This window comes from Podarcis cretensis (assembly GCF_951804945.1).
Source record: "Podarcis cretensis genome assembly, chromosome: 16".
NCBI classification, from domain to species: Eukaryota; Metazoa; Chordata; class Lepidosauria; order Squamata; family Lacertidae; genus Podarcis; species Podarcis cretensis.
Window position 1 is genome coordinate 20,303,380 of NC_137186.1, and position 27,994 is coordinate 20,331,373.

The window sequence follows — 27,994 nt, forward strand, 5'->3', positions numbered from 1 at the left end:
GTCATGGGGGAATCCTGGGAACTGTAGTCAGTTAAGGATGCTGGGAACTCTGTGAGGTCAGCACCCTTAACAAACTACGGTCCTCACGATTCTCAGTGTCTGCTAAAATGGTGTAACAGTGCTTAAAACGAATGAAGTCACATATGATACAATACGTAATGCTGTGATGTCATATAGTACTGTGATGTCATGTATGATGTCAGGTGTCACACAGGTGGCTGTGATTTGGGGAATGGGCCTCATGGGCCAAATGAGGACTCGTGCTGGGTCTACTTAAATCCACGGACTGGATGTTCCCTAGGCCTGCCAGAAATTAACTGCAAACAATATGAAGTATTTACTTTGAAGAACCCACGGACCCTCCACTCCTGGGCTAGAAGGGGGAACAAGGTGGCTGCTGGTTGAACCTACTCACCTTTGCTGAACCACTTCAAGGTCTTCCAACTTCTCAGGGACATCCATCGTTTCGATCCAGTACTCTCTCTCCCCAATCCAGAGCCCACACGCATCTGCCTCGCTGAACATCTTGTAAAGGTTGAGAGCGTCCTGCAGGGCTTGTTTGCGATGCTCGGCGAGCGCAACCAGTTCCTCGTAGCGCTGCTCCAGTGCAGGGAGCCGCCCGTCCACCTCAGGGGCATGGGCAAAGGCAGGGGGCAGGCTCCGGGCCTGCTCGTGGAGGGCGTCGAGGGCAGGGCGGTGGTTGTGGATCTCCTCCTCCACATCCTTGTGCTTCTTCACCAGGCTCTGGGTGGAGTACTCATCATGGCCCACCTCAGAGCTGGACACCAAGCGCAGCGCATCCAGCAACCAGGCCTCCATGTCGTTGGCGTCCGCCTGGAACTGGTAGAGATTGGAGGCCTGGAGAAGGCGCTGCTCCCGCTCTCGGGACAGCGCCTCCAGCTGATCCCACTGCTCCTCGATTTCCCGGATCCGTTCGGCCACCTCGGCAGCCCCAAAGTGGCCCTCGGCAACCAGCTGGCGGCCTTCAGCTATGCTCTGTTGCAGCGGGCCAGCACGACCACTCATCTCATCGCGGAAGGCGTTATGCTTGCTGGTCAGGCGCAACACACTAGTCAGGTCCTTGCCGAAGTCACCCGACGACAGGATCTGGCTCTGCTCCCGGATCCAGGCCTCCTCCTCGCCCATGTCCCAGAAGAACTTCCAAAGGCGGCGCGACTCTTCCAGTTTGGCACGCCGTTGCGCTGCCAATGCCACCAGCTCCCGATAGCACCGGTCCAGTGTTGCCACGCGCTCTTGGACAAGGTGGGGGTCACAGGGCTTGTAAGCTGCAGGCAGGAAAACCGAAGTGAGGAGCTGCATTCCTGTCAACTTTCGCAAAATCAGCAGCAGAGATTGACGCTCCCTACTTGGGCTTCAACCTGCTGCCTACACCTACCACTTTACCCACAATAAAGCAATGATAATTTGCAGTGGAGTCACACTGATCATTTTAGCAAATCCCATGTTGCACAGAGAATCCTACAACTGCTGTGGAAGTCTCAGGGAACAGCAAGTCAGAAAGAAGGGATAGCTGGGAGATAAGGTTTTGAAAAGGGGAGCCAAGGGCACTCCCACTCTGTTCCCCCTCCCTCCCTTCATCCATACTTCCTCTTCAAGCTCCCAAGGCTCTCACCTTCCCCAGGGGTGGCAAAGCGCTGGGCAGCGGCACTGATGGCTTTCACCCGTTCGGCCTGGACGGAGATGTCGGCCTCCACCAGAGCGTGGATCTGCAGCAGGTCCTCCACGCCATGCAGGTGTTTCCCGAAGTCCTGAGACTGAAGGCGGCCCTGTGAGGAAAGGCAGCACAGGATGAGGGAGACCTGACGCCTGGCCTCATCTCAACCACCCTGCTTGGGGACACAATAGAAAAGACAAAGGGGGTTCCTAGGCAAAGCTGCCCATCCCTCTCCCCACTAGGGTCTTCCAGGGCAGGTGAGTCTCTAAACATGAAGCTCCCTCACTTCTCTTTCTCGGCCAATAGAAATAATTAATAACCTGTGAATTCATAATATCAGAATTGGAAAGGACCTCAGCAGTCATTGACTCCAGGACAATTTACTACAGGGCCCAAACGCAACACTCCTGTTGGCTTCAGAGGTTTCTGCATCTGGTAGCGATAGGAACCCTGGAAACTGCTTCACACCAAGTCAGACCCATTGGTCCATCTAGCTATGTGTTGTATACACTGACTGGCAGCAACTCTCCAGGGTTTCAGGCAGGGTTCTCTCCTAGCCCTACCTGGAGATGCTGGAGGTTGAAGCTAGGATCCTCTGTGTGCAGGGCAGGTGGTCTCCCATGGAGCTATGGCCTCTTCCCCTATTCTGATGCAATCCATAGCACTGGACCCGACTTCAAATGTGGCATAGCCCAACACACACACCCCTCCAATGCAGTAAATGCACTCTCAAGCATCACCCCTCTTGCACACCACAGCCTCACCAGCTACCTTCATCTCTTCCAGCCAATCCATGAGGTAGGCCAAGTCCTGGAACATCTTCTGCAGCTCGAAATGGAGCATCAGGCGCTCCCGGCGGGCAGCCACCAGCTCGCGCAAGTAGTCCCAGAGCCTCGCCACGTTGTTCTTGCGCGCCAACACCCGCTTGATGTCGTGGTAGCCCTCTGCCTCCAGCTCAGCTGCCACCGCATTCACAGCTGCCACACGCTCACTGTATGCCACGATGTCTGTCTCGATGGCTTCATGTTTCCGCACCGCGGCTTCTACCGCCGAAATGTCCAAGCCAAAGTTATCCTGCAGATTGCAGAGCAGGAGAGAAAGAATCTCATTCTTCAGGATGCTGGGGTAAAGTTGTCCGTCCCTCCCACTCTCCCAGATCAGACAGAGAGACAGACACTTCAGGTTCAGAAAAGTGCCACAAAAATGATCAAGGGAATGGAGAGATTCTCCTCAATGCATGGCATGGAGAAAGTGAATAGAGTAAGTTTTTCATCTAATTATTATTGTTATTAGTAAATATAATAATTATAATATAATATAATAATATAAAATATAATATCACACTAAAACATCAGACATTTTAAACTTCCCTATACAGGGCTGCCTTCAGATGTCTTCAGAAAGTCAGAAGATAGTTGTTTATCTCCTTAACATCTGATGGGAGGGCATTCCACAGGGCAGGTGCAACTACCGAGAAGGCCCTCTGTCTGGTTCCCTGTAGCTTCACTTCTCACAGTGAAGGAACTGCCAGAAGGCCCTTAGAGGCCGGGCTGAACAATGGGGGTGGAGACACTCCTTCAGTTATGCAGAACCAAAGGGCTTTAAAGGTCAACACCAACACTTTGAATTGTGCTCGGAATCTACTGGGAGCCAATGTAAGATCCTTTAGCTGGGTCTAGGAATCCGCTCCCAGGCACCAGTCTGGCAGCCGCATTCCGTATTAACTGTAGTTTCCGAGTCACCTTCAAAGGTCCCAATGAAGCTGAATGCAGTTCCCAAGATTCTTTGGGGGACGTCATATGCTTTAAATGTGCATTGGATGTGCTTTAAATGTATGGTGTGGATCTGCCCCTAGACACAACCTAAATGCTCCTTCTCCTCCTCCTTTCACTGACCTGGGAGACGAGGCGCTGGTTCTCACTCAGCCAGGTCTCGCGCATGGCTGCCTTGCGGTCGAAGCGTGCTGCCAGCTGCTCCAGCTTCTCCTGCCGAATCAGCTCATTGCGCAGCGCCAGCTCTCTCTCATGCTCTGCTTTCTCCAGCCGCTCCCAGCCCTGTGGAGGAGGAAGGAAATCATGGAGACAAACATTTCCAAAACAAGTGTTTTAATTTCTTTAAAAGGAGAAGGAATTCAGTTTGCTTTGAAGCTTTGGCTGCAGAATTTTCAAGGCATTCTGCACATGCTCAGAGGTAATGCCCCCATTATTATTCTAATTATTATTGCAGTGCTCAACTGGAAATGAGTTCATGAGCTGATTCTTGATTAAAATTAAATCCAGATTCCAGGAAATTGCCCAAATGAATGGACTTGCCTATTAATCATTAATCATTGTTAGCTGACAGCTTCTATCTGGAATCGACAAATACCAGCTGAACCTGGACATAACTATTTGTTTGCTTCATCGTATAATGTGTTTCCAGCCTGCATTTCTTTAAAATCAAGGTGGTTCTACTAGATTCAGACACAGATGCACCAAATACAACACACATATTTAACATCTGCAGATTGGTAAGCACTAGTCCTCAGCTACCCAGGAACACCAACAAAATATACTCTCAAGTGTGCTTCCTTGGGCAAATGGACAGGTCCTAAGTACACCACCCTTCTACCCCACAGTTCTGCAGAGGAAGTTCAGCGGTGGAGCCCAGTGTCAATAATCCTGGCAATATGAACAAGTTGCCGGACTCAGTCTAAGGCAGTGTGCTAAGTTCCAGTGGTGGGAGCGCAACTTAGAGCACATGCTATGCATGCAGAATGTCCCAGGCCCAACCCCTGACCAGTCAGCACAGGGACCCAGAAAGTTGCCTTGTACCCTAACAGCCCAGTTGGGCCATCAAGTTCAGTAGTATCAGTGGCTCTCTGATCCCCAGTGTTCCACCACCAATCCCTTGGCTCTGAGCGTTCCTCCTCTAGGGTTTCCCTTGGGGGTTCCCTGGCTGGAGCCTCCCACCTCTTCATCCAGCCAGTCCATGACACTCACCTTGTTGATGTCAGAGATGAGCCTCCCCTCTCGTGGCGTGTAAACCTTTTGGTTATTGGCTCTCATCTTGCTCTGGATGGTGAAAAGCAAAACTTCAAGATTCCCTTTCTCTGTGAACCTGGGAGTAGGATAATACATGCAGAGGAGGTGGGCAGAGGGAGAAAGGAGAACAGCAAGCCAGGTTTAGGAGCAAGAATGCACATTTCAAAACTACTTTGCATGAGGCCCCTTTTTCACTGTTAAGAGCATGCAGGAAATTTCAGGAGACTTTGTAAGTCAGAGAATTCCACTGGAAATTGGAGCAGAAATTTCAACAATTTATATGGAAATCACACACAAATGGCATTTGCTATGATTGTTTTCTTAGTCTGCAAATGTTACATTACACTATTTTCTGCATTGTTTTTGACGTTTCCCTTCCTCCAAAATTAATCATGCAACCAATTATGTTAGCTTCGGCCTTAGCAAATAGTGAGATGAACAGTGTAGGTTTTAACAGAAGCCGAACTGCAACAGAACAGCAACAGCACTGATTGCGGTGAACACGTGATGGAAATCACTGCCTCCCGACATCCCTACAGAAGACGGACACACATTCTTCCAGCACCCACAACAATAGTGCATGTTTCCCAGCACTGTGGTGGAGGGGCTATGCAGGGCAAGCAGCTCTGGGACTTTATTTAGAGCTGAAGTGATGCCACCATCTGCTGGAGGACCACAGTAATTGATGGAACTTCCTTCTTCAGGCAAGTGCCTGGGTCTTTCAAGTTTGTTTGTGATAGTACAGAGCAACAACAGGGAACCTCCAACCCATGGTCCAATTTAGGCCCACCAGATCACCCCATCTGGCCCATGAGACCATTCTTGGCCAGCCACACACCACCTGTCACTCACCTGATGCCATAGGGCACTTGATGAGAGACAGGTAAAGCTGGGGTTGCCCAGGAGCAACTGGGAGTTCATGGTTTAAGAGTGCGCCCTGTTCCTTTGCATTTAATTTAAATTTGGCACCAAATGTAAGGCCTGCAGCTTTAGGGTGAGATCAATTATCTCCTGTGAAATGCAAAAGATTGGCTGGCTTCTGATCTGGCCCACTGGTCCCCCACCCCTGGTATAGATAAAGGTAGAGAATGAGGAAATATAATCAAGCAGAGGCAGGATATTGTACCCCCCCTCCTTTGATGGGGTTGCTATTTCAGGCTAGCAGTTGAAAAGGCGGCAACGCTTTTTTGAAAGATTGTTTGCTTTCCTAATTAGAAGCTAAAGGTAGTATTTCACCTGGCTAAAAATCTTTTGTTAATGTTCAATGATTTTTACTTCTTCTGTTCTATGACTGCCAGCTAATCCTAACAAATTGGGCACTGTGCTGTGCTGTAAATTGCAGCTCCTGCGGGATGGAAGCTTGTGTGTGTGTGTGTGTGTCTGCCTGCACTTTGGGCTCTTCTTGTGGGCGTGGCTAGGGTGGCTGCCATGATGAGCTCTTGCACTTCAATCATTAGCCACAGGAGCCTTTTGCAGCCCCAAGGGCCACCTTCCCTCCTTGGCAGGCTTCCAGGGCCCACATGCCAGTGGAAGGTGGGGCCATGGGTGGAGCAGCAGGTGCGACTCCTGCCTTTGTAGAGTTTGCAAAGCCACAGACAAATCACAGGTTTCTACACACACACACTCCTCCTTCCTCCATTAAGACAAGCGAGTAATATTACCCCAACTCAAGGACATATTGCACCCAGGCAAAATGCACTTGAGAAGGATGCAGGTCAGCAAGCAAGAAGCAATTTGTCAGAGAAGTTAACTCTTTATCCAAAGAAACAGCATTCAACTCAGCAACACTACCCAGCAAGTCTTGCCCCTATACAGCAGTTGCCATGACTGACGGCCCCTGCCTTCAATCCCCTCTAAGAATCCTCCTCTGCTGGATGTTTCCCAAGCAGTCTCAAACTGCATCTGGGAACCTGTAATCTCTGTTCTGCTGTATGCATCATCCTGCATGTCCTTGGAGATGGGGGGGGGGGAGGGAGTGGGGGAGATTGTTGCAGTCAGAGAGACAGACTCCTGGGATTCTTCTGCAGCCCCTTGTTTCCCGCCCCTCCTCTACTTCAGCCTCTGAGTCTGAACTACAACTTGTCACAGGCTCTCCTTGCTCACTAAATCCCGTTGCCTCTTCGGCATCCAACAACTCCCCCTACTGGGGTTCTAGATTCGGGTAGGTAAACGTGTTGGTCTAACACAGTCAAAATATATTAAAAAATTGTCCAGTAGCGCCTTAGAGACCAACTAAGTTTGTTCTTGGTATAAGCTGTTGTGTGCATGCACACTTATACCAAGCTAATAAGCTTATACCAAGAACAAACTTAGTTGTTCTCTAAGGTGCTACTGGACAATTTTTTATATATTTTTATATATTCCCCCACTGGGGTGTGACCTGGGAAGAGTTCTGAGAGCCTGGAGGACCACATCTGTCCCTCTGTGCCTGAGGCTCCCTACCTATGATTTACCATGACCCCACTGAATATCTTCCTCCTCGCTCACCGCCAGGTCCACAAAGGCCAGAACTTACTTGGGGGGTTTCTCCACAGTGCGGTAGGTGTTGAAGGCCTGCAGCTGGTTCTGCACTCCGCTCAGACAGTTGGCCAGCTTCCGGTCATTCAGTGTCAAGATGGTCTGCTCAATCCATTGCAGAAGGTCAGAGGCCAGCGTCTCGTACTTCTCTATCAGCTTGTCGGCCTCAATGGCATGGTCCAGGACCTGTTGCGGGAACCTGCATCACTCAGACACCCTGGGAAGGGGCTGGTGGCCAAAAGACCCACACCCCTTCCTCAAAGCATGTTGGTCTAGACTTGCCTCACCTGCAACGGCTGCCTAATTTGCATCCTGGCCCAATCTGAAGTGCCGGCAGTTTTTGGTTACCTATGGGTGCTACAAGCACCTTTAGGAAACAGTGACTAATGCTGCCTTCTCTTACCCAGCCTTTCTTGAGGGAGAATATGGGCAAGGGTGAATGTTTAAGCATGCCCAGACCTGGTGCTGTTTGGCTTTCCGATTTGTTTCATTCTTTTTAAATTTTATAATCCACTTTGGGAGTCTTCGGGCCAGATAAGTGGGATTAAATAATCCAATCTAAACCAGGCTCTCTTGCAGACCAGCTGATCCAAACAGTCCCAAAATGGATAAAACAATCTAATCTTGTCTATAACACGGCTCCTTATAGCTCAGCTGTGGTCCAGTCCTGCCCTGGATAGATGGCAGAGCTGAGTTTTGAGACAGAGCAAACCACATGGCAGGGTAGGGAAGGGGACCAGAGATGTGGGACTGTGTGTCCCTCTAGATGTTGCTAGACTACACTTCCACCATCCCTGACCACTGGCTGCAGGTCCAACAACATCTGGAGGGGCACAGAATAGACATTCCTGGTGTAAGATCTGGAGTTGTGCTTTTAAAAGCACCCAAAATATCCTTTTAATATTCTGCATTGTTTCCCACCCACTCACCCCACCCTGAGGACGAGTTTGGTGAAGACTGAAAGCTTTTTCTGCACTTAAGAATAACAGAATTTTAGAGTTGGGAGGGAACCTGAGGACCATCTAGTTCAACCCCCTGCAATGCAGGAATATGAAGCTGTACCATATAGGTGTCGAACCTGCAACCTTGGGGTTATCAGCACCACGCCCTAACCAACTGAGCTACCTCCTGCACACAGGTTGTCCCAGCAAAATATATCACCCATCTCCTCAAATGCCTGCCCTTCTTCCTGCAATCCCGGTGGCACTGGAATCCAAGTGCATTTCGGCTCCCAGTGCTCCCCAGCTCCCACCACAGCCCTCTTCATGGTACCTTCCCAATCCGTTTCCCTTCCACGGCTAAGGCTTTCATCTTGGAGAAGTAGTGGTAGTAAGTGGCCACATAGGTGATGATGGACTTCTCATCAGGCTGGTCCACGTTCACATCTAGGGAGAAGTGGAAGAATAAAGAGGAGCAAGAGAAACAGGACAAAGAACAGCTCTTTTTCCAGATGGTCAACACCATCATTTTAGTTTGTTCAGTGGCACTGGAGGCCCAGGGAGCCTCAGAGGCTAGAAGTGCCTTTTACGATGGTTGGCTGGCATGGCAGCTGAGACTAATTCCTGGACCAGGAAAGCTTGATCACAGTAGTGCAGCCACTGATAACTTCGATACTGGATTACTGCAATGTTTTCTCTGTGGGGCCTCCTCTGCGCTTTGGCCGAAAACTGCAGTTAGCGCAGAATGCTACAGTGTTGACAGGCATGATATCCAGTCAGCATATAACACCCCAGCTCAGAAATCTGTACTCACTGCTGATGTTTTGCTGGTACAAGTTCAAGGTGCAACTGTTAGTATATAAAGCCCTTCAGACCAGTTTACCTCGTACGCACCCACTCATCCACTAGCACTTTTACAAGTTCATTTTGCACTAGTAAGGAACCGATTTTAGACTGTGGCAGTTCCTACACTCTGGAACTCCCTGCCCATTGACATGTACAAGCTGATATGTGTTTTAAGCTATTTAAACTGCTGGTTTAAATTCCATTTTGACTGTTTTAAAATCTGCTTTTAATTTTCACTTTTACTGATAACTTTAAGGTAAATTCTTTTATTATTATTATTATTGCAAACCACTTAGGAGGTTTGATTTTTTTGTGTGATTTTTTAAAACAAAAACAAACAAACAAACAAACAAACATGTGGCCAAGGCAACAGAGAAAAACAGGAACAGAGATCCAGGTGCCCTCCCTGCTGAGCTCACCTTCAGGGTCTAAAAGCTTGGTGAGGCCCAGTTCCTTTTCGGCAATGTTGAAGGCATTCTGGAGGTTGTAGTGTGCGTTGCATTTCTTCAGGGTGTCAATGTCTATCAGATCTGGCCTGATGAGGACACCAAAGTAAGCATAAGAACATAAGAACAGCCTGCTAGATCAGCGATATTTGCTTGCAGAATCACTACTTCATGACAAGGCCAGTGGCCCATCTAGTGCAGGACCCTGTTCTCACAGTGGCCCACAAGCAAGACCTGAGCACAACGACACTCTCCTCACTTGTGATTCCCAGGGACTAGTATTCAGAGGTGTATTGCCTCCAACAATGGAGCTGGAACATGCCTATTGTGGCTGATAGCCACTGATAGCCTTACCCTCCCCCAAAGCATACAAGATGGAGCGAGCTGCTACGAAGCCATGACAGGCCCCAGCCAACCTTCACTGACCTGTGTTTGTGGACAATTGCGTTGAAAGCCAGGCCGTCCCTCCAGCTGGTGGTGAAGTTGTGGACATTCACATTTGGATACCTGTAAACACACAGTGGGGGGCAGGGGGCAGGCTTATTTATTTTGCTTTGTTTCACGTTCTTGAACCCAGCCCTCCCTTGAACGTTTGAGACGGGTCACTACAACTGAAATGCATATTTCCCCTTCTGGCTTCTTGAAACATCCAAGTGTAGTAATAGTAAACCTTGGCTGTGTCACATCTAGCTGAGCTGGATTTAGCCTCAGAGGCAGCCAGCTCCTAACCTCAAGCCCAAACAGGGAAGGGGAAACCCCTGGCTCACAGTCCCCCACTTATTCTCTTACCCAGCTGTTTTCATCTGACACCAAAGCAGCAAGGCATCCTTGGCGGATTTCTTCTCCTTGTTATCTTCTGTCTCCACACTGATATCCTGGATCTGCAAAAGAAGACAGAATAACAATATCTCAGTTCTCCTTTCACTATTGGAGGGAGAATGCGTATACAGTGCTATCTTGGGTTACAAACACCTCAGTCAAGGGGAAATCAAGGCAAGTTCCTTAAGGGGGAGGGAAAGGGGGAAAGGCATGGCTCAGGTTGTACCTGGAAGCGGAGAATGATGGTCCATATGAGGCCCAGGGTCAATCGGTGGTTGCCGTCAACAATATCGTGTGAGCCCATGTTCTCCAGGTGGACGCGCTGCTCCTTTAAGAACTGGAGGGCCTTGTCCACGTTCTCCAGGCAGTGTATGCGCATCCGGCCCTTGGTCGGTTTCGGCTAACAAAAGCAGGGTGAGAGGAGAAAGAGAGAGAGAGAGATCGGTCTTAATTTTAACCAGTAACTCTGCCAGGGGATGAGTGTAGTACCCATGAGCTGGTGCCGAGTGCTTTTCCTCTGCCACCAAGCACACCTACCGTTTCTAATCCCAAGGATGCAAGACCACACTCACACCAAGCATTTAAAGCAGCACACCATCACTTTAAAGAGTTGTGGCTTCCCCCACAGGATTCTGGGAGCTGTAGTTTGTTAAAGGTACAGAGAGTTGCCAGGAGGCCCCTATTCCCTGCACAGAGCTACAATTCCCCAAGTTCCCTGGAACGAGGGATTGATTGTTAAACCACTCTGCCAATTGTAGGTCTGTGAGGAAGGGCTGCCAGAGAACCCAGGAGAGCTGCTGCCAGTCAGTGTGGACAATGCTGAGCTAGAAAGATCACCAGTCAGACTCAGTATAAGGCAGCTTCCTATGTTCCTAAGGTCTTTCCCAGCCCTACCTGGAGATGCCAGGGATGGAGCCAAGGAGCTTTTGCATGCAGAGCAGGTGCTCAGCCAGTGGTGGTGTCGGAGGTTAGAGTGCTGAGCTATGGTTTAGGAGAGTAGGGAACAAATCCATGCTCAGCCATGGAACTCATTTGGTGACCTTGTGACAACCATTGCCTCTTATCCTCAACTACCTTTCAGGGTTGGTGTGGGGATGAAATGAGGAGAGCCACACACATTGCCTTGAGCTCCCTGGAGCAAAAGGCGGAATATAAATGCAACGGATAAAATAAATAAGGCCAGAGCCACCCAGTCAGTCACAGAGACCTGTCTTTCTTTCATGTTCATACCAGCTGGGATAGCTCGTGTCAAGGTTGCAGGTTCGATCCCTGTATAGGACAGGTTCATATTCCTGCACTGCAGGGGGTTGGACTAGATCAGGGGTAGGCAACCAAAGGCCCGGGGGTAGCCAGATGCAGCCCAATCGCCTTCTCAATCCAGCCCAAGGACGATCTGGGAATCGGCGTGTTTTTACATGAGTAGAATGTGTCCTTTTATTTAAAATGCATCTCTGGGTTATTTGTGGGGCCTGCCTGGTGTTTTTACATGAGTAGAATGTGTGCTTTTATTTAAAATGCCTCTCTGAGTTATTTGTGGGGCATAGGAATTTGTCCATTTCCCCCCCCCCCCAAAAAAAAAATATAGAACGGCCCACCATATGGTCTGAGGGACGGTGGATTGGCCCACGGCTGAAAAAGGTTGCCGACCCCTGGACTAGATGATCCGCAGGGTCCCTTCCAGCTCTACAGTTCTATGATTCATTAGGCATCACATGTGAGATGTTTCAGATGCCAGTTTGTTTGTTTTATTTAACTTATTGCTTTATTAAAAAACAAGTAAAAACCAACCAGCTTTTAGTAGCTCACTTATTATTTAATCTGCCACTTTTATCTATTTGATTGTTTTCATTCTAACTTACTCTTTAGCACATATTTTGCAATCCTGTAATGGAAGCTGGGGCAAAAAGGATACTTTAAAATAGTTAGCTAGTGACTGTGTGTGCAAGAGAAGGTGCACCTCCCTTAGCCAGGATGCTGCTGGCATGTACCAACCCACCGCCGCCGCCTCCTCTTGGAAAGTCCTAATTGTTCCTTGCAACCCAGTCAGGTGCTTCCACCACCACCGCTCCCAGCATGCTCTGCTGCCTGCTTCTGAGTATACCTGGCGCAAAGACACCAGGGTTGCACCTGCCAGGGAGCCGGTTGGACTGGCATCGGAGCTGCCTTCCTACACGACATTCCCAGACAAGAGTTGCCCGAGGAGTCGCTGAGGTTCAAAACCCCTGAAGGAGGGGCAGAGAAAGTGCCCTGCCTATGAGAAGAATGTCCTCTCCTTTTGCAAAGCAAACCTCCTGCCCTTAAACAGGCTGCTGCTTGGGCGGGTGGAGTTTGAGGGGAGAAAATGACAGCACAGGCCTTGAGGATGGGAAGAGGAGCGGAGGTTGGGACATGAAAGGGAGGCTCTTAAGTCACCCACTGATGCCATTTAAGAACTTTGCTTTTCATCTCGCACCCCTTCTATTTCTCCCTTCCCCAAGGGTTATTTGTGGATGCATTGCACTGCTGATTTCTTTCTGATTAGATCAGGATAATGCCTTTCATGGACTAAAATGCATTCATTGGTCTTCTACTGATGTTGAAATCTCTCCAAACACGATTGGTGCCAAGGGATGGGGAACCCACTGGGCCCTACGGAGGTTACTTACTGGACTACAACTCCCTGACCACTGGCCAAAGTGCTGACAGCTGGGGCTGATGGGAATTGGGAGTCCCAACACCTTCTCATCTCTCCTGTAGCCTCTCAGGTATCGTTAGGTCACCGTCCTCTCGCCCGCTGCAGCAAACTAAGCATTTCACTTTCAGGCTACTCAGTGCCACCACTATCCTTTCAGAGTGGTGTAGTGGTTAGAGCGCCGGACTAGGACCTGGGAGAGACCAAGGTTCAAATCCCTACTCAGCCATGAAGCTCACTGGTTGACCTTGGGCCAGTCACAGTCTCTTAGCCTAACCCAGCTCACAGGGTTGTTGTGAGGATAAAATGGGGAGGAAGAGAACCATGTACACCACCGTGAGCTCCTTGGAGGGTCCAGTGCTGGCAGCAGACTCCCCAAGTCCTTTCTAGCCATACCTGGAGATTCAGGGAACTGAACCAGGGCCTATTTGCTTAGAAAGCAGGTGCTCTACCACTGAGCTGTGGCCCTTCAAAACCTTGGTAAACCTGCTCAGTTCCCATAATCCCTCAGATCTCCAGCATCTTCTAGCATGCTTCAGTGTCTCTCTGCTAATACTACCCAGGGAATTCAGCAGCCATAACAGAAGCACCTGCCAAGCTGCCAAGCAGAGACAGTCTAGCTGCCAGGCTGCTTGGAAACCGGAAAAACTGCCTCGCTTAGGCTGCGAACGGGCTGTTTTCCTTTTGGCTGCAAGGGAGGAAAAGCGTGGAATTCTGGGAACAGGTGCTTGGCTCTCTATTCAGGGGTGGGTGGGGGCTGAGGTTGGCCTAGCCTGGAGAGGTTTAAGGAGACGTGGCAGAGACATGGGAACCTGTCATCACTAGGCTTTATCCCAACAGTCTGGCGAGATTTGTTCCCATACAGCAAGCCTTTCAAAGGATCCCCTATTAATTCAACCAAGTAATACATTTTTCTGAGACGGTGCAGCACAAATAATTTGCCACACCTGTGGGCATGCACAGTCACAACCACTGGGTGATGTCATTGTAGTTCACCACTTTGTGTGTGTGCATTGTAGACACATGGTTTAAGGTCCTCATCAGTAATGGGTGTCTTGAGCAAAGCATTTCCATGATTCGGCATTTAGGAAATGAAAGTTTTTGGGGGCTATGAATCTGTATAATACACCTGAACTGGGTTTTCCAATAATTAACTGTATTTGAGAAAACGCCAAGGCATTCTGCAAAATTATTTATCCAGTTTGTTTGATGCATACCAGCACAGCTGGAGGCTGCTATATTCATTTCTATTACAGCATAAATCTTCTCTCAGCTAGATTTGTACACACAAACACAAAATTACAGTTGAGGCCTCAGAATAGGAGGAGCCTCTAAGTACAAAATGATGACCCCATGTCAAGTTTTACACAATTAAAAAAATAATGGGGAAAACAGACTCAAAAACAGACGTTCTCATACTGGTAGGAATAATAATGGTGACAATGATTTTTCATATTGTGTTGATGAATCGGTGCAGAAATAACTAATTTATATCAAAATTTCATTAGGCTGGGTGCCCATAAGATGTCAGACAGCATCAGTAGCAAGTGAGGTGTATTTTAGGAAAAGTACAGATCACACTAGCCTTCTTGCAAGATAAACATTTTAGTTAGGCCACATTCACACTATACCTTTAAAGCACTGTGATACCACTTTAAACAGCCATGGCTTCTGGGAGTTAGTTTGTTAAGGGTGCTGAGAGTTGTTAAGAAAAACCCTATTCCATCCCCTCCCATCCTTCCACAGTGGGGACATAAGTTTCCGGACAGGATTTGCTCATGGTGAGAGTTTGCCAAATGTGCCTTCTTCTTAGGATATTTCTCCCTTTCATCTTGAGGATCTTCAAAGTCCATGAAACCTTTGGTAAAGGCTATTCTCCAACTGGAGCGCTCGCAGTCCTGTGTTTCCCAACTGTCAATGTTTATACTACATTTTTTTCAGATTTGCCTTGAGGGAGTCTTTTAACCTCTTTTGTTGACCACCAAGCATTACTTTCCATTTTTAAGTTCGGAATAGAGTTGTTGCTTTGGAAGATGAAAATCAGGCATCCAAACAACATGATAATACCAGCAAAATGGCTGCTGTGAGAATGAGGAGCATCAACACTTTGCATTCTTACTGCCAACTCACACAAAAAATCACTGTCAGTGAAAGACAGGCAATCCCCTGGGGAGATGACACATTTTCAAGCCTATTGTTCTAACTTAAAATGTGCTTGCAAAAGTGTTGATATTCTCCTGGTTAAGTCATTAAATTTCATGAATGTTTCATGAAGAAGCCTTTCCTTAAAATAAAATAAAAAACCAACCCTAATTCTATTTTTTAACCAATACTGAATTTATTGCCTATCAGCTTTCCTAGGAGGAAGCCAGCAAATAGATGAGTGGATAGAAAGTTTAGGAAACGAAGGGGAGGAACAGATGTAAAGTATTGGATTTGGCATGTTACTACTTTGCACTACTGCTTAATTTTTGTTCTTTGAAAATATATTAATAAACCCTTGAGAGGCACCATCTTTAAAAAGAACCCTGCCAAATATATATATATATTTAATGAATACATTGACACTAAATTTTTCTTACTACAAATTTGAGGTTTTGGTGCACTGTGTTGCTCCAGTTCTAGGAAGCTGGCCCCCAGCCCCAGGCCTGTGATGGAACTGCTCTGCCCACTCACCAATTGCTCCCCTGAGAGCACCTCCAGCAGGCGCAGCAACATCCGCCCATCTCGCAAGTCGCTGTACAAATCACTGATCCGGCACGTGACCCGAGCCAGGTGAGAGTTGACCCATTTGGTGAAGGTTTTCTTCTGCACGGCCTCTCGCTCATCTGCAAGACAAAGCATGTGATGCTCAGAGTAGGAGAGACTTCTCTGCAGCCTTCATGAAAACCAGCTGTCTCAGGGCTCCTCACAACAGGCTGCTTCCAGAGTCTTCCTTCTCTACAATACAAACCCCTTCCCAGTAAGGAAGCTCATAACTTCTGTGGCCCTCTCAAAATCTGCCTTTTGCCTGCAAGCCCCCAGCAGCCATTGGTTGAGCTGCTTCTGATGTCACAGAACATCTGCAAAACATTCCATCGGCCCAAGAGGAAACTCTCAGCAGCAGAATATTGAAAAATGGAACCAAGAGAGCATCTTAAATGGAAGAACCAACAACCTGGGATACATGGTGGAGGATCAGTGGAATGCATGTTGCTATTTTAAATAACAATGTTGGGCTGAAACTCCCCACAGATGTACCTAATTCTGTCTGCAGGAGGGGACTGTAGCCTTTACATGCTGAAGGTCAGCGTTTCAATCCCGGACACCTCCAGTTAAAACAGTTGGGTTGGAGGTGAAATACCTTTCTCAGCCTGAGACCTTGGACAGATACTGCCGGTCAGAGTGGACAATACTGGTAAAAAAAGTCAGATCTGGCAAGTGGCAGTTTCCTATGTGCTCTGTTGGCTATTATCAGGGATGCAGACCTTGTGGCCCTTCAGATGAAGTAAACCATGGAGTTCAATGCAGCTTAGACTCAGATAATGTGTAATCAGAAAGACCAATAAATCCCTTAATCCCCAAGCTCTGTAAGTGGTGCACGTAACTATTGATCAAAACAAAGCTGAAATGTGCAAAACAGTTTTAAAAAAACACGTATACATGAAATGAGTATCAATAAAAACACGGATAAAATCAGTAAAGCTTTTAAGAACAAATATAGATAATGAAACTATATGTCTAGGTAGGCCTGCTAGAATAAATAAAAAAAAAGTATGACAGCAATGGGGAACCTGTAGCCCTCCAGATGTTGAACTACAACTCCATTCAGCCCCCACCAACACAGGGTAATGGGAGCTATAGAACAGCAACATTTGGAGGACTGCAGGTTCCCCACCCTTGGGTTAAGTTTACCTGATTGAAGCCTTTGACATCATTCTGCACTATGCAAGGAAGAAGAAGAGCAATCCCTCAACTTGTATTTATTTCTGTTTGTGTATAAACTGCCTTTGATGGTCAAATCCTAGTAGCATGGACATCAAGCTGTGTCCTCCATTTTTAAAAAGGAGATTCCCTGCTCACTGTTGACCTCCCTTGGGCCCTGTTTGCATTGAACTGCTTGTGGTGTCATAGCAGTTTCTCTAGAGCAAGCTCCCAGGCCACGTGTGGTTCACATTTAAATAAAAGTGGGCAGGGGCCAATCAAATGTTCCCTTCCCTCCCACTTATTGACATCCCTGGGGATATGGGCATTTCAGAAAGAACCACACACTTGAGTCCACTCATTTGGTCCCTGTATTTGGATACTTACAGCAGTGACAGAATATCTGCTTTGCATTCAACCTGTGGCTAAGGATTGGGCCCGGGGGGTGGGTATACAAATGGAAAGCAGTGGTGGCGGGAAGGAGGAGAGGGCCCACTAAAGGAGCCCTTCAAGCCACCCCACCCCCCAATAAACCTGGAGCTGGCACTGGTAATTTCCATACTGTTTGCAGACTATCTGAACAAGGACTTATGTGATCCAGAACAAGAGATAAAAGTCCTGCAAGGATTTATTCTACTGAACCAACCACATGTGACCATTGCTGTGTATATTTTAAAAATGCCCTGTATCTGCACGATAGCACAGAATGAACCTACATTATGGAAAGTTTTCTGTAGAAAGAAAATGGGGTTGGGGGTTGGGTCTTGTCAAGAAGGGTAGCTGCCTTCTCCAGAGCAGGGATGGGGAACCTGGTACCTGCCCAACGTTGTTGGGCTATAAATCCCATCAGCCTCATCCAGCATGGTCAACAGACAGGGATGATGGGAGCTGTAGTCCAGGAACATCTTGGGGGAAACGAGGTTATCCATCCAAGCTCTGGAGGAAAGCCCCAACGTTGTAGAAAGCAGGTGATAAAAATACAAGCTATCAATAACACACAACTCATAAGAACAAGCTCTTACATGGATTTAAAAGCTTAATTTCATTCTCTGAATTAAAAATAATCACTTTTTTGGGGGGGGGAACATGGCATTGAGGACATATTTTTTAAAGAAAAGGAATGACACACAAATATGCACACAATGAGAATTTAAGAAAAGGTTTTGAACTGCAATTCTATGCACATTATCTGGATGCAAGTTGTGCTGGAAATAGAGCTTACATCTGAGTAGGCATTTATAAGATTGCACTATGAAAAACAAAGTAGAACCGCAGGCCTTTCCATTGGTTAAACCAGCAGGTTAGCTATAAAAGCTTTTCTTGATTAATGGAGGGGGCAGTTTAATTGCTACATGAATTTTAATCTGTGTGTCTGGAGAAGGGTACACTTTTTGAAGCTATTTTGGTTCTGGTACATCACAAGCCAAAGAAAAAAAAGGGGGGGGGTTAATTGTGGTTCTTTCCTTCTAGCAGAGGCCATGTACACATTTCTGTTGATTGTGAACTCGCAGCATTTCCAGTGCTGGGTTTTTAATCTGGGTTCACATGATGTTATCCAAAATGCACATGTATCTTGTACAGTACTGTAAGATACTACTGTTTGAGGAGATGTTTCTAAAACCAGCTTCACACACAGTCTGTAAACTGTTCTGTCTCTAGCCAAGGTGTGAACACCTTTGCATAAGGTAAATACATCCTCACTCCCTGATGTGTACACAAACAGAAAAGGAATTGAGGCCAGTCTGAGCTGATGTGAACAGCTGGGGAAGGAAGAAGTATGAAATGTGGGGGGGGGGGATGTGTCTCTCACACACAACTTCTTCACTGTGCTCTATGGCAGTAATGTGAACATATTCATAGTGTGGCCATTTAGTTTGATAAACCAAGTAACTTCTTGCACAGTTCCTTCAATATCTCCATAAGGAATCTGTTGATGATTTTGTAATGCACAGGTTTACTTTATCTGCCTTTTAAGCAATTCATTGATTATCAGATCAACTAGAAAAACAAGTTAATTGGTTGGCAGCCCACGTTGCTAACATCTCTTGGCCTGCAATCTTAGCATTCCCAATAATCGTTAACTAACTTATCTGGAAGGGCTTTGGTGCTAACTTTTAGGAGCCACTAAAGGATATATTCTGCAAGTCTTTATACACCAGACAACCCCCCTCCCCAATTCTCTTACTCCCCACCCCCTACTTCTTTTGAGCAAGCTAGGCCTCATTCTGCTGTTCTACTTTGTTTTGCTGTTCAGAACTGGTTCAAATCTTGCTCCTTGCCTTAAGCTAAGAAGGGAACCTTAGGTAATATACTCTTTCTCAGCCTCTTCTCTCCCCAACCCTCAATAATATCAATTTACTTTGCTGAAGCCCTACAGATATTTTGGGCTAAACCTCCCATCATGTTTGCCCTGCTACCAAAAAACACAAGCAGCTCCTGCCTGTTTCTACTCCACCCAGTGTGTGTGCGCACACACACACACACACACACATACACACACACAAAAGATTTGTAGAAGTTCACAAGCAATTATACTAGTACACAGGAGAGAGAGAGTTAGGAAGAGAAATTAAGTGGTAGCCCGGACACCTGGGTCCTCTATAGTATTCTGATTTTTCACAATAATAATACCAACTAAATGTACTGCCAGTGTTTTGTCAGAAGGTCCCATGGCAGGCTACAGTGATTTAAAGCTTAAGAATAAAAACAGTTAAAGCAAATAGCATTCACGTGAATGGGAGAGGAAGGGCCTCTGAAAAACACACATCTTGGGTGTCAAATGGCAGGGTAAAGAGATGTCTTCTGCATTTGTTGAAAGCTGCATAGGGGGTAAGCCAGAGATACCTCTGCAGGGAGAGAGTTCCAAAACTTAGGGGCTACCACAGAGAAGGCCCTGTCCCGGGCCATGCCCTAATCCAGGCACCCTCAAACTCGGCCCTCCAGCTGTTTTGGGACTACAGTTCCCATCATCCCTGACTACTGATCCTGTTAGCTAGGGATGATCGGAGTTGTAGTCCCAAAACAGCTGGGGGTCGAGTTTGGGGATGCCTGCCCTAAATTTATGTGGGAAAAGGAGCTACCAAGAGGGCCCCCTCTGTTGATCTTGACACCTGGGAGGGTGTGTAAGGAGAGGTGCTCTTTCAGGTATTTGGGGCCTAAGTCATTTAGGGCTTTAAACACTAATGTGAGCACCTTGAAGTAGCAGCTGATGCAGACCTGTAAAGCTCAAGTGCAAGAGGGCTGTAGCAACTAGAAAAGGAGGTGCATTTTTAACCCTATAAAAAGGAGAAAGAGCTTTTGCTTCTGCCTGCACATCACCTTTCTGGACCCTAAGCCTTGGGCTGAGAGACGCCAGCAGTGCTGCTTCCAGCTCCTCTTGCCCGTCCACCTTGTTTGCATGCAATGCAAAGCAACCCCAGCAAGTGTTTGGCTCCAGGGTAAGAAAAGCGAAGCCGAAAGGAAAGGACACTGGCAGGCCTCAGTCACTCCACCCCTCCTTGGCCTATCCTTTATTTTAGAGGGTAATTTATTTATTACATTTACATCTCTCCTTTGCTCCAAAGAGCTCAGGGTGGCACACACGGCTCTCCTTCTCCCCACTGTATACTCACAACAACTCTGTGAGGTAGGTTAGACTGAGTGATAGTGAGCTTCATGGCTGAGGGTCTCAGTCCTACACTCTAACCACTATACCACACTGCCACTGGTACATTCTCTCCAGCACTCTTCTCTCACATCCTCAAGGGCCAAAACCTCCTGGCCACTGCAGAAGGAAATACCCTGAGTCCTGGCTCAGATTAGGGCCACACCAGCCTTTGCCAACCAGGTGCACTTTTGGCCAAGATGCGTCTTGGCCAAAAAGTCCTATCAATCCCATTGAGCACAGGATGATGGGCGCTGTAGTCCCATGGCCTGCACAGTTGTCCTGCATTTGGGGTTTATTGCTGTTGTGGGCATGTGCTGTTGGGTTGTTGTTTTTAACGATCTTCTCTGCAGCTGGCATTTGCCCTGCAGCCCAGGCAGTTGCTGCTCCTGTGCTTCGACCCAACAGACATTATGCATGCATGCACGGTGCATGCAGAGGCAACGGAGGGCTCAGCCTGCCCTTCTGCCTGAGTCACCGGGACGTGTCAGAGCAGGGCTTGTTTGCTAACCCTGAGCCGAACAGCATTTCAAGAAGCCTCAGCTGTCTGCAAGCTGCTGCACACTCCCCCAATCACCCCCCTCACCCTAGAGACTGATAAAGGACCCCCTCCAGCTGTTAAGACAGAAGTATATTCTGTGATCTAAGCATCCTGGACAATGATCCTTGTCTCTACCCAGTGAAAAAAGGTGGGGAGCGGACGTAGGAACATTCCTTACAGAAGTCAGATCACTGGTCCATCTGGCTCTGTGATTTCTACACTGACTAGGAGTAGCAGTCAAGAATGAGAGCCAGTGAGATGTGTGGGTTAGAGCACTGGGAGACCAGGGTCACATTCCCACTCGGCCAGGAAGCTCACTGGGTGACCTTGGGCCAGTCACTTGCTCCCAGCCTACTGCACAGGATTGTTGTGGGGATTGACTGAGGAGGGGAGAAAACCACACATGCCACCTTGAGCTCCTTGGACAAAAGGGAGGGATATAAGTGCAACAAATAAATAAATTCCAGGCTGTGATCTCCTTCAGCCTAACCTGCAGATGCTGGGGACTGCACCTGGGACATTGAGCAGGCAAAGCTATGACCTTTCCCCAAAACGAAACAAATGCAAGACTCCAGTCGTCAAAGTTCAGGAAAATGGCCAATTTAAACAGGAACATTAGAAGCTGCCTTTTAATGAGTCAGACCAGTAGTTCATCTAGTTTTGTATTTGACAGCAACTCCCCAGGATCGCAGGCAGGGAGCCTCTCCCAGCCCTACTTGAAGATGCTGGGGACTGAACCAGAGACCTTCGGCAGCCCCTTAATCTAAAACATCTTCCCACCAGCAATTCAGTCACTAGATGCTACAGCAATCCTTGACACCAGTTCTGTCCCCCATTTCCAATCAGGCAACACTATTGCAGGCTCTAATAAAACTAGCCATATACCGTCAGGGACTTGTACACCAGGTCATCCTCCAGCATGATATAAGCCACCACTTCAATATGGGCCCATATTAGACACTGAAAACGGCAACATTCAGAAACCAGTGGGAGACAACTTCCCTCTCCCAGGATACTCTGCTGATGACCTCAGTCAGCCACCAGGCTTCAGCATAAAAGACTTCCAAAGGGAGGCTGCCAGGGGAAAGTGCTGAATGAGAATTGATCAGCAAATCTGATTCTATTCAATTTGGGCTTAATCAGAACTCCGGTTTTCTTTCCTACCGCAGGTGTTGAATTAGCACAGTATATAGCTGGTAACGTGGTATTACTGTCAGTAACCGCTGCTGCAAAAAGGACCCTTAAGTTTGTCTAATTTTGCGACAAAGTTCACAAGAGCACATCTTTGTACTCTGCGATAATGAAGCAGCGAGTGAAAATAACACTGACCTGTTTTGCTCACATAGAATGAAGGAGGGTGGATAACATTTCAGGGGAATCCAACACCAAAAAGAGTTTGGGCCCAGATCATACGGTGGTAGTGGATGCTGCCCCAGAAATTTGGGGGTGAAACCTTGGCAAGGTAAATAGGCTGGGGGTGACGGGGGGGGGGGAGACTGCACAATGTGGGACAACAGCCCTATTCGGTGGGCTATAACTTTTTCAGTTATGTGGACTACTCTCCCCGGAGACACACAGCTGGCACTTACTTTGCTTGCTTTTTTGGTGTCGAAAGGAGGTCATTTTATGGCTCCCCCAAGGAGGATTTATTGCTGTTTTTACTGCAGTTTCATTTTTTAAAATTACAATTTAATGCAACGTAAGTTTTTGAATTATTCTGTTTTTTTATTATGGGTAGCCGACTTGGAACCTTTGACTGAAAGGCAGGGTGCAAACCTTTTAAAAATAAGTAAATGAAAGAAATTGTGACTGTCTGTGTTGAGGGGGAGGGAGAGCTGGGGTCAAGGTGAGCATTCCTAGAACAGTGCTTCCCACCAAAGAGGGGCAGGGTGTAAAACAGAGAAGTCCTTGGAGTCACAGAGACTGTATCTGTCAGTGCCTGTCAAGGCTCCTCTTTCTCTTGACAAGGTCTCCTACCCTCAGCTTCCAGGAAAATGGGGAAGAAGGGTAGCTTTGGCAGGGGGCAGCTGGGCACAGCCCCAAAGAATCTCAACCACGTCGCTGTGTTTGCCCCATGCAAATCCAGCGTGCGTTCAGCTAATTCCTGGCATCACTGTGCGGATTAGGGTCCCTGCTGCCACCGCTTAAGTCAGGCCAGAGAGATCTTGCAGGTTGGGGTGGTGGGGGGAAGACTCCTGGCTGAGAGCTTGCCCCCCCAAATCTCTACTGATCACCCCCCTCCCCGCAATTCTCCAGAGTGCCTACCTTGAAGCTGCTTGAACCTGCCCTCCAACACGTTGGCATACTGGACTGCGTTGATAAATGCGGCCGGGGAGAGCTCAGGAGGGGGAGAAGGACCCTGGATCACCTCCAGCAGTTCTGGATCAGGTTCATACATCCTTGCGGCTGGGGTACCTCCACTTGGACCACCACGGCAGCCCCCTGCCCACCCACCCCGGAAAAAAACCAACCGCAGTTGGGCCCAGGTAGCAGGAAGGGAAGCTCCAGCACCTTGGTGTGAGTTGAGCTTTCAAGAGAGTTTTGCTGCCCCCTTCCAGGCGAGGGCGGCAACCCTGGGAAATTTACATAAAAACAGGTTGGGTTGCTCTGAATGGTTGGTGTGTGTGTGTGTGTGTGTGTGTGTGTGTAGAGTACACTCACTGAGCCCAGGCAGACATGGAAAGGGGAGGGGAACGGGTTGGGCAGTCTGCCCACACACATACAATTTGATAGTCTGAAAAACTAGCAAATCTCAGCACTGGGGGTTAGCCAAAGCTCTTATTGAATAGGGCTCAGGGCTCTACCCTCAGCTCCAGACCAGGATGGGTGAAAGGGGACTGGGGCTCAGGACTACTGGATCCTTTCTCTCTTCCCCCCTCCTCACCCTTCTAAGAGGGGACTAATGATTCTGGAGCTTGCCGAGGTAAGATTATAAAAAAGATAAGACAGGGTTGTATCCAACTAAAGTTGACTCCGAACCAAATTTAGCCATGCCCATTCATGTCAATGGGTCTACTAAGAGTATGAATAACATTGGAAACAGCCCATAGTGGGGGGCTGAGGTCTCTTCTTCTCTTGCTTGACTTATCCTTGACCTCCAGCCTCAGGTGTGCGTTTTCTTTTTCTTTTTCTTTTTAAGATATCACTACGACATTTACATCCCTCTTTTCCTCCAAGGAGCTCACCCTACCCCAAACATTTGATCCTCACAACAATCCTGTGAGGTAGGCTAGGCTGATAGACAGGGAGTAGTGACGCAAAGTTACCCTGTGAGTATGTTGGCTGAGTGGGGGGGGGGATTTGAACCCTGGGCCCCCCAGGTCCTAGTCCAGGGGTCTGCAACCTTTAAGACAAAAAGAGCCACTTGGACCGAAGAAAAAAAAATGGGAGCCGCAAAACCATTGCAACATTTAAAACAGTGGGGAGTGTCAGGGCACACAATGCGCCTTCTCCCCTCGCTAGTATCTGCCCTGGAGCCACGGCAAAGGTGTAAAAGAGCCACATGCGGCTCTGGAGCCCTGGGTTGCTGACCCCTGTCCTAGTCTAACATCTCTAACCACTATATCACACCGGCTCTCATGCAGTACTTTGTAAAAGAGCAAGTAATAATCTCTAGTCCTGTCTTTGTCTCCTGTATTCTCCTATATTTGGGAGAGCTGGGTTTAAAGACGCCTAGAGCTATCCCATGGCCTTAGAGAAGCCCCTCTCTCCCTCTTTGCCTGTTCGTCTTCCCCAATCTGTAAAATGGGGATGGTTAGCTGGCCACCATAGTTTAGTCCCTAGAATTGTTTTATCTGCAGAACCCACAGGTGAAACAACAATAATGCAAAACCTTTTGAGCATGTGCAAACTACTTTCTTCTAAGACGTGAGGTAGGATTTGTGGATCTGGGACTGTGGGTTTCTGGCCTTCATAGCAAGAAGCAGGTGATCTTGTGGGCACACAAGCGGGGGAAGATAGCAAGAAGGGTAGGGAAGGAACAGGACAGCTGGTTTCCTAGCTATTCCAAAAAGGGGGGCAGGGTGCTGGACAGGGACAGATGAGCTCAGCCAGCCGCCAGGGTCAAACAATGAAGGATTTGCATCCCATTGTCTGTTTTGTGTGGCTGTCAGGCTGGGCCGTGACTCCTCCAGGCCTGCCAGTACCCTTGTGGGGTCAGCAAAGTGACTCTTTGGCCCTATACCTGCCTCCCTGTTTCCCCCTCAGAAAGCTGTTTCTCCCAGTCATCCAAACAGGGACAAGCTGAAAAGGTCTAACATGGATTCACAGTTTTGTTGTGTAAGCTTCTGGAGTTACACAGGACTCTTCTTCAGGTTAGATGTGGAAATTCGACAGTTAGAAGGCATGGCCATCCGCTGAGCTTCACCTGTCATTAGTTGGGGCCTTATTCATCTGAACCAACCCTGCACTCCAGAATGGGCTTTTCAAATGCAAGACCCAGCTTTTGAGCCCTTCACATAATCAGCAAGAAGAGAACATCTCTGAACAAATGCAGACTGTCAACTCTCCATACCCAGCAAGCACAGGAAGCTTTTACAGGGTCTTAGGAGGACAGACGGGGTGACGCGGGTGGCGCTGTGGGTAAAAGCCTCAGCGCCTAGGGCTTGCCGATCGAAAGGTCGGCGGTTCGAATCCCCGCGGCGGGGTACGCTCCTCTCGTTCGGTCCCAGCGCCTGCCAACCTAGCAGTTCGAAAGCACCCCCGGGTGCAAGTAGATAAATAGGGACCGCTTACTAGCGGGAAGGTAAGCAGCGTTTCCGTGTGCTGCGCTGGCTCGCCAGATGCAGCTTTGTCACGCTGGCCACGTGACCCGGAAGTGTCTCCGGACAGCGCTGGCCCCTGGCCTCTTGAGTGAGATGGGCGCACAACCCCAGAGTCTGTCAAGACTGGCCCGTACGGGCAGGGGTACCTTTACCTTTACCTTAGGAGGACAGACATTCCAGGCCAGGCTACTGAGAGCAATGAGTGGTTGAAGCCTGCCAGTCCCCCCACCCTTGATTATGTTCTCCAAACTCTCCACAACAACCCTGGTTCATCTGTTTTATGTTTTCTTGCATGATAGTTCCCCACCACTACTTTGAACATCTCTGCTTGCAAAAGAGCTCTGTGGAACTCAAAGCAGTTAGAACGGCAGGCCACATTCACACTGTACATTTTAAGTGCTATGAGCCACAATTCCCAGAATCCCCCGTGAAGAGCCATTGTTGGTGAAACCACTCAGAACATTGTAGCTCTGTGAGGGGAATAGAGATCACCTCACAACTCTCAGCACCCTTAACAAGCGACATTTCCCAGAATCCTTTGTGGGGCCCTCCGAAAGCCGTAACAGTTTATGAAAGGGAATCATAGTGCTTTAAGTGTACAGTGCACATGTGGTCCAGGGTTTCAATCTCTGCTCAGCCACCAGGTGACCTTGAGCCGGTCACTGCCTCTCAGCCTAACCTACCTCACCGGGTGGTTCTGAGGGAAAATGGGGGAGGGGCGGCAGCCATGTAAACCACCTTGAGCTCTTTGGAGGGGAAAGTGAGATACGGATGTTGTTAAATGATTAAGAACAAAAACAACAATAAATTCCTCCTCCGGCAACCCAAAGCAATTTGACAGAGAAACAACTGCCTTGCCCTTGATCTTCAGCAATGACTGGAACTCCCCACACGCATAAAACACACACCCAGGGTGCCCCCCACCCGCCGCCGCCACCACTGGCTTCCAGTATTTCCTGCCTGCCTGGCCGCCCCACCCTGCTTGGTATCATCCCAGACTGTCATTAAGTGACTGTTTACTGACTCTCCCAGGCCGCCTTTCCCTCACAATCCTCCCCCAGCCGTTAACAGGGCTGGAGACGCTGAGGTAGCGGCAGAGTTTAGCAACTGCAGGAAGCTGCATTAAATCAGGCTCTTGGTCCATCACCCAGCAGCTCAAGATGTGGGCTGGCAGAGACTCTTGGGTTGGGGGGGGTTTCAAATGGGGAGACAGGCCCACCTGGAGATGCCATGCCGTTGGGGATTGAACCTAGGACCTTCTGCAGATGCTCCATTACTTAACTATGGCCCTTCCCCCCTGATGCTCATTTTGGGATTACTCAAGGCCACACTTGCTCGCGCTATCGGAGCCCAGGCCCAAGGCCAGCCTGCTGAGTCCTTGGCTTCTGCCTCCGTTTGGCTATCTCGTGTTTGCTGGCACTTTCCCCTTGCGGGTTGTGATAAATAATGATCCCAGTCCCTCATAAAGCCAATCTACCCTTCGCAAAAAAGGGAGGCGGGGTGGGGGAATCGCAGCGTCTAAATACAAATACACAAGGCAGCACCACGGGCAAAACACTACAAGTTGGAGGTCTGAGAAAGGGGCAGGACCAAAGGGGGGGGGAGAGTACCCCTACCCCAGCAAAGTTTGGGGTTGCTTTTAAAAGCTAAGGCAGAAATACGATTTTCATCAAAATCAAGCTGTAATGCTAAGCATGCTTACTTGACAGCGAATTAGGTTGAGATTTAATCCAGAGAAAATAAATTTAGGATGGGAGCATTCCTTTTAAATCTTCGATTACTTCTCATTCAGAAATTTGGGGGCACCTCTGCCCCAAAATGCCCTGTTTCCTCTCCACAGTCCCCCCCGCAACAACAGGGAACATTTTACATATTGCATCTTTGCTGTTATTATTTTGGGTGCTCATAATGATTATAAACAATTTATTGTAAGTGTTGGGAGCAGTTTTGTTCCATTGTTTTCCTATGTTTTGCTAGTTGAACTTCTCTTGTAATGTTGGATAAAAATGCATTGTTATATTGTATGGTAATTGATTTTAACTGTTTTGCAACTGTACTTTTCATCGTGAATTCTCCCCACTGAATCCAACTGTAATACCACAGGGTCACAAATGTGGCGCCCATAGAGGCCTTCTCTGGTACCCACGGGGCGCAACGCCCCCCCCCCCAAAAAAACCTGGCTTGAAACAAGTATTCCATTGCAACCAAC

At 48.2% G+C, this 27,994-nt stretch overlaps 1 protein-coding gene across 2 annotated transcripts in view; it reads right to left on the reverse strand.

Annotated features, from left to right (window-relative positions):
- SPTBN2 (spectrin beta, non-erythrocytic 2) overlaps positions 1-27,994 on the reverse strand; it is a 93,616-nt gene that overhangs the window by 25,437 nt on the left and 40,185 nt on the right. Inside the window, exons 1-13 of one of the 2 annotated variants that reach the window (XM_079956272.1) lie at positions 23,288-23,468; positions 15,612-15,763; positions 10,491-10,664; positions 10,235-10,326; positions 9,872-9,952; positions 9,419-9,534; positions 8,488-8,600; positions 7,214-7,401; positions 4,657-4,774; positions 3,571-3,729; positions 2,447-2,749; positions 1,634-1,787; positions 416-1,286 (exon numbers count right to left, since the gene is read on the reverse strand). In XM_079956272.1, the coding sequence (XP_079812398.1) occupies positions 416-1,286; positions 1,634-1,787; positions 2,447-2,749; positions 3,571-3,729; positions 4,657-4,774; positions 7,214-7,401; positions 8,488-8,600; positions 9,419-9,534; positions 9,872-9,952; positions 10,235-10,326; positions 10,491-10,664; positions 15,612-15,763; positions 23,288-23,420 (2,654 nt within the window). In that variant the 5' untranslated portion in view covers positions 23,421-23,468. Of the gene's footprint in view, positions 1-415; positions 1,287-1,633; positions 1,788-2,446; positions 2,750-3,570; positions 3,730-4,656; positions 4,775-7,213; positions 7,402-8,487; positions 8,601-9,418; positions 9,535-9,871; positions 9,953-10,234; positions 10,327-10,490; positions 10,665-15,611; positions 15,764-23,287; positions 23,469-27,994 lie in introns of those variants that run through there. The other variant, XM_079956271.1, reaches the window with a different exon arrangement.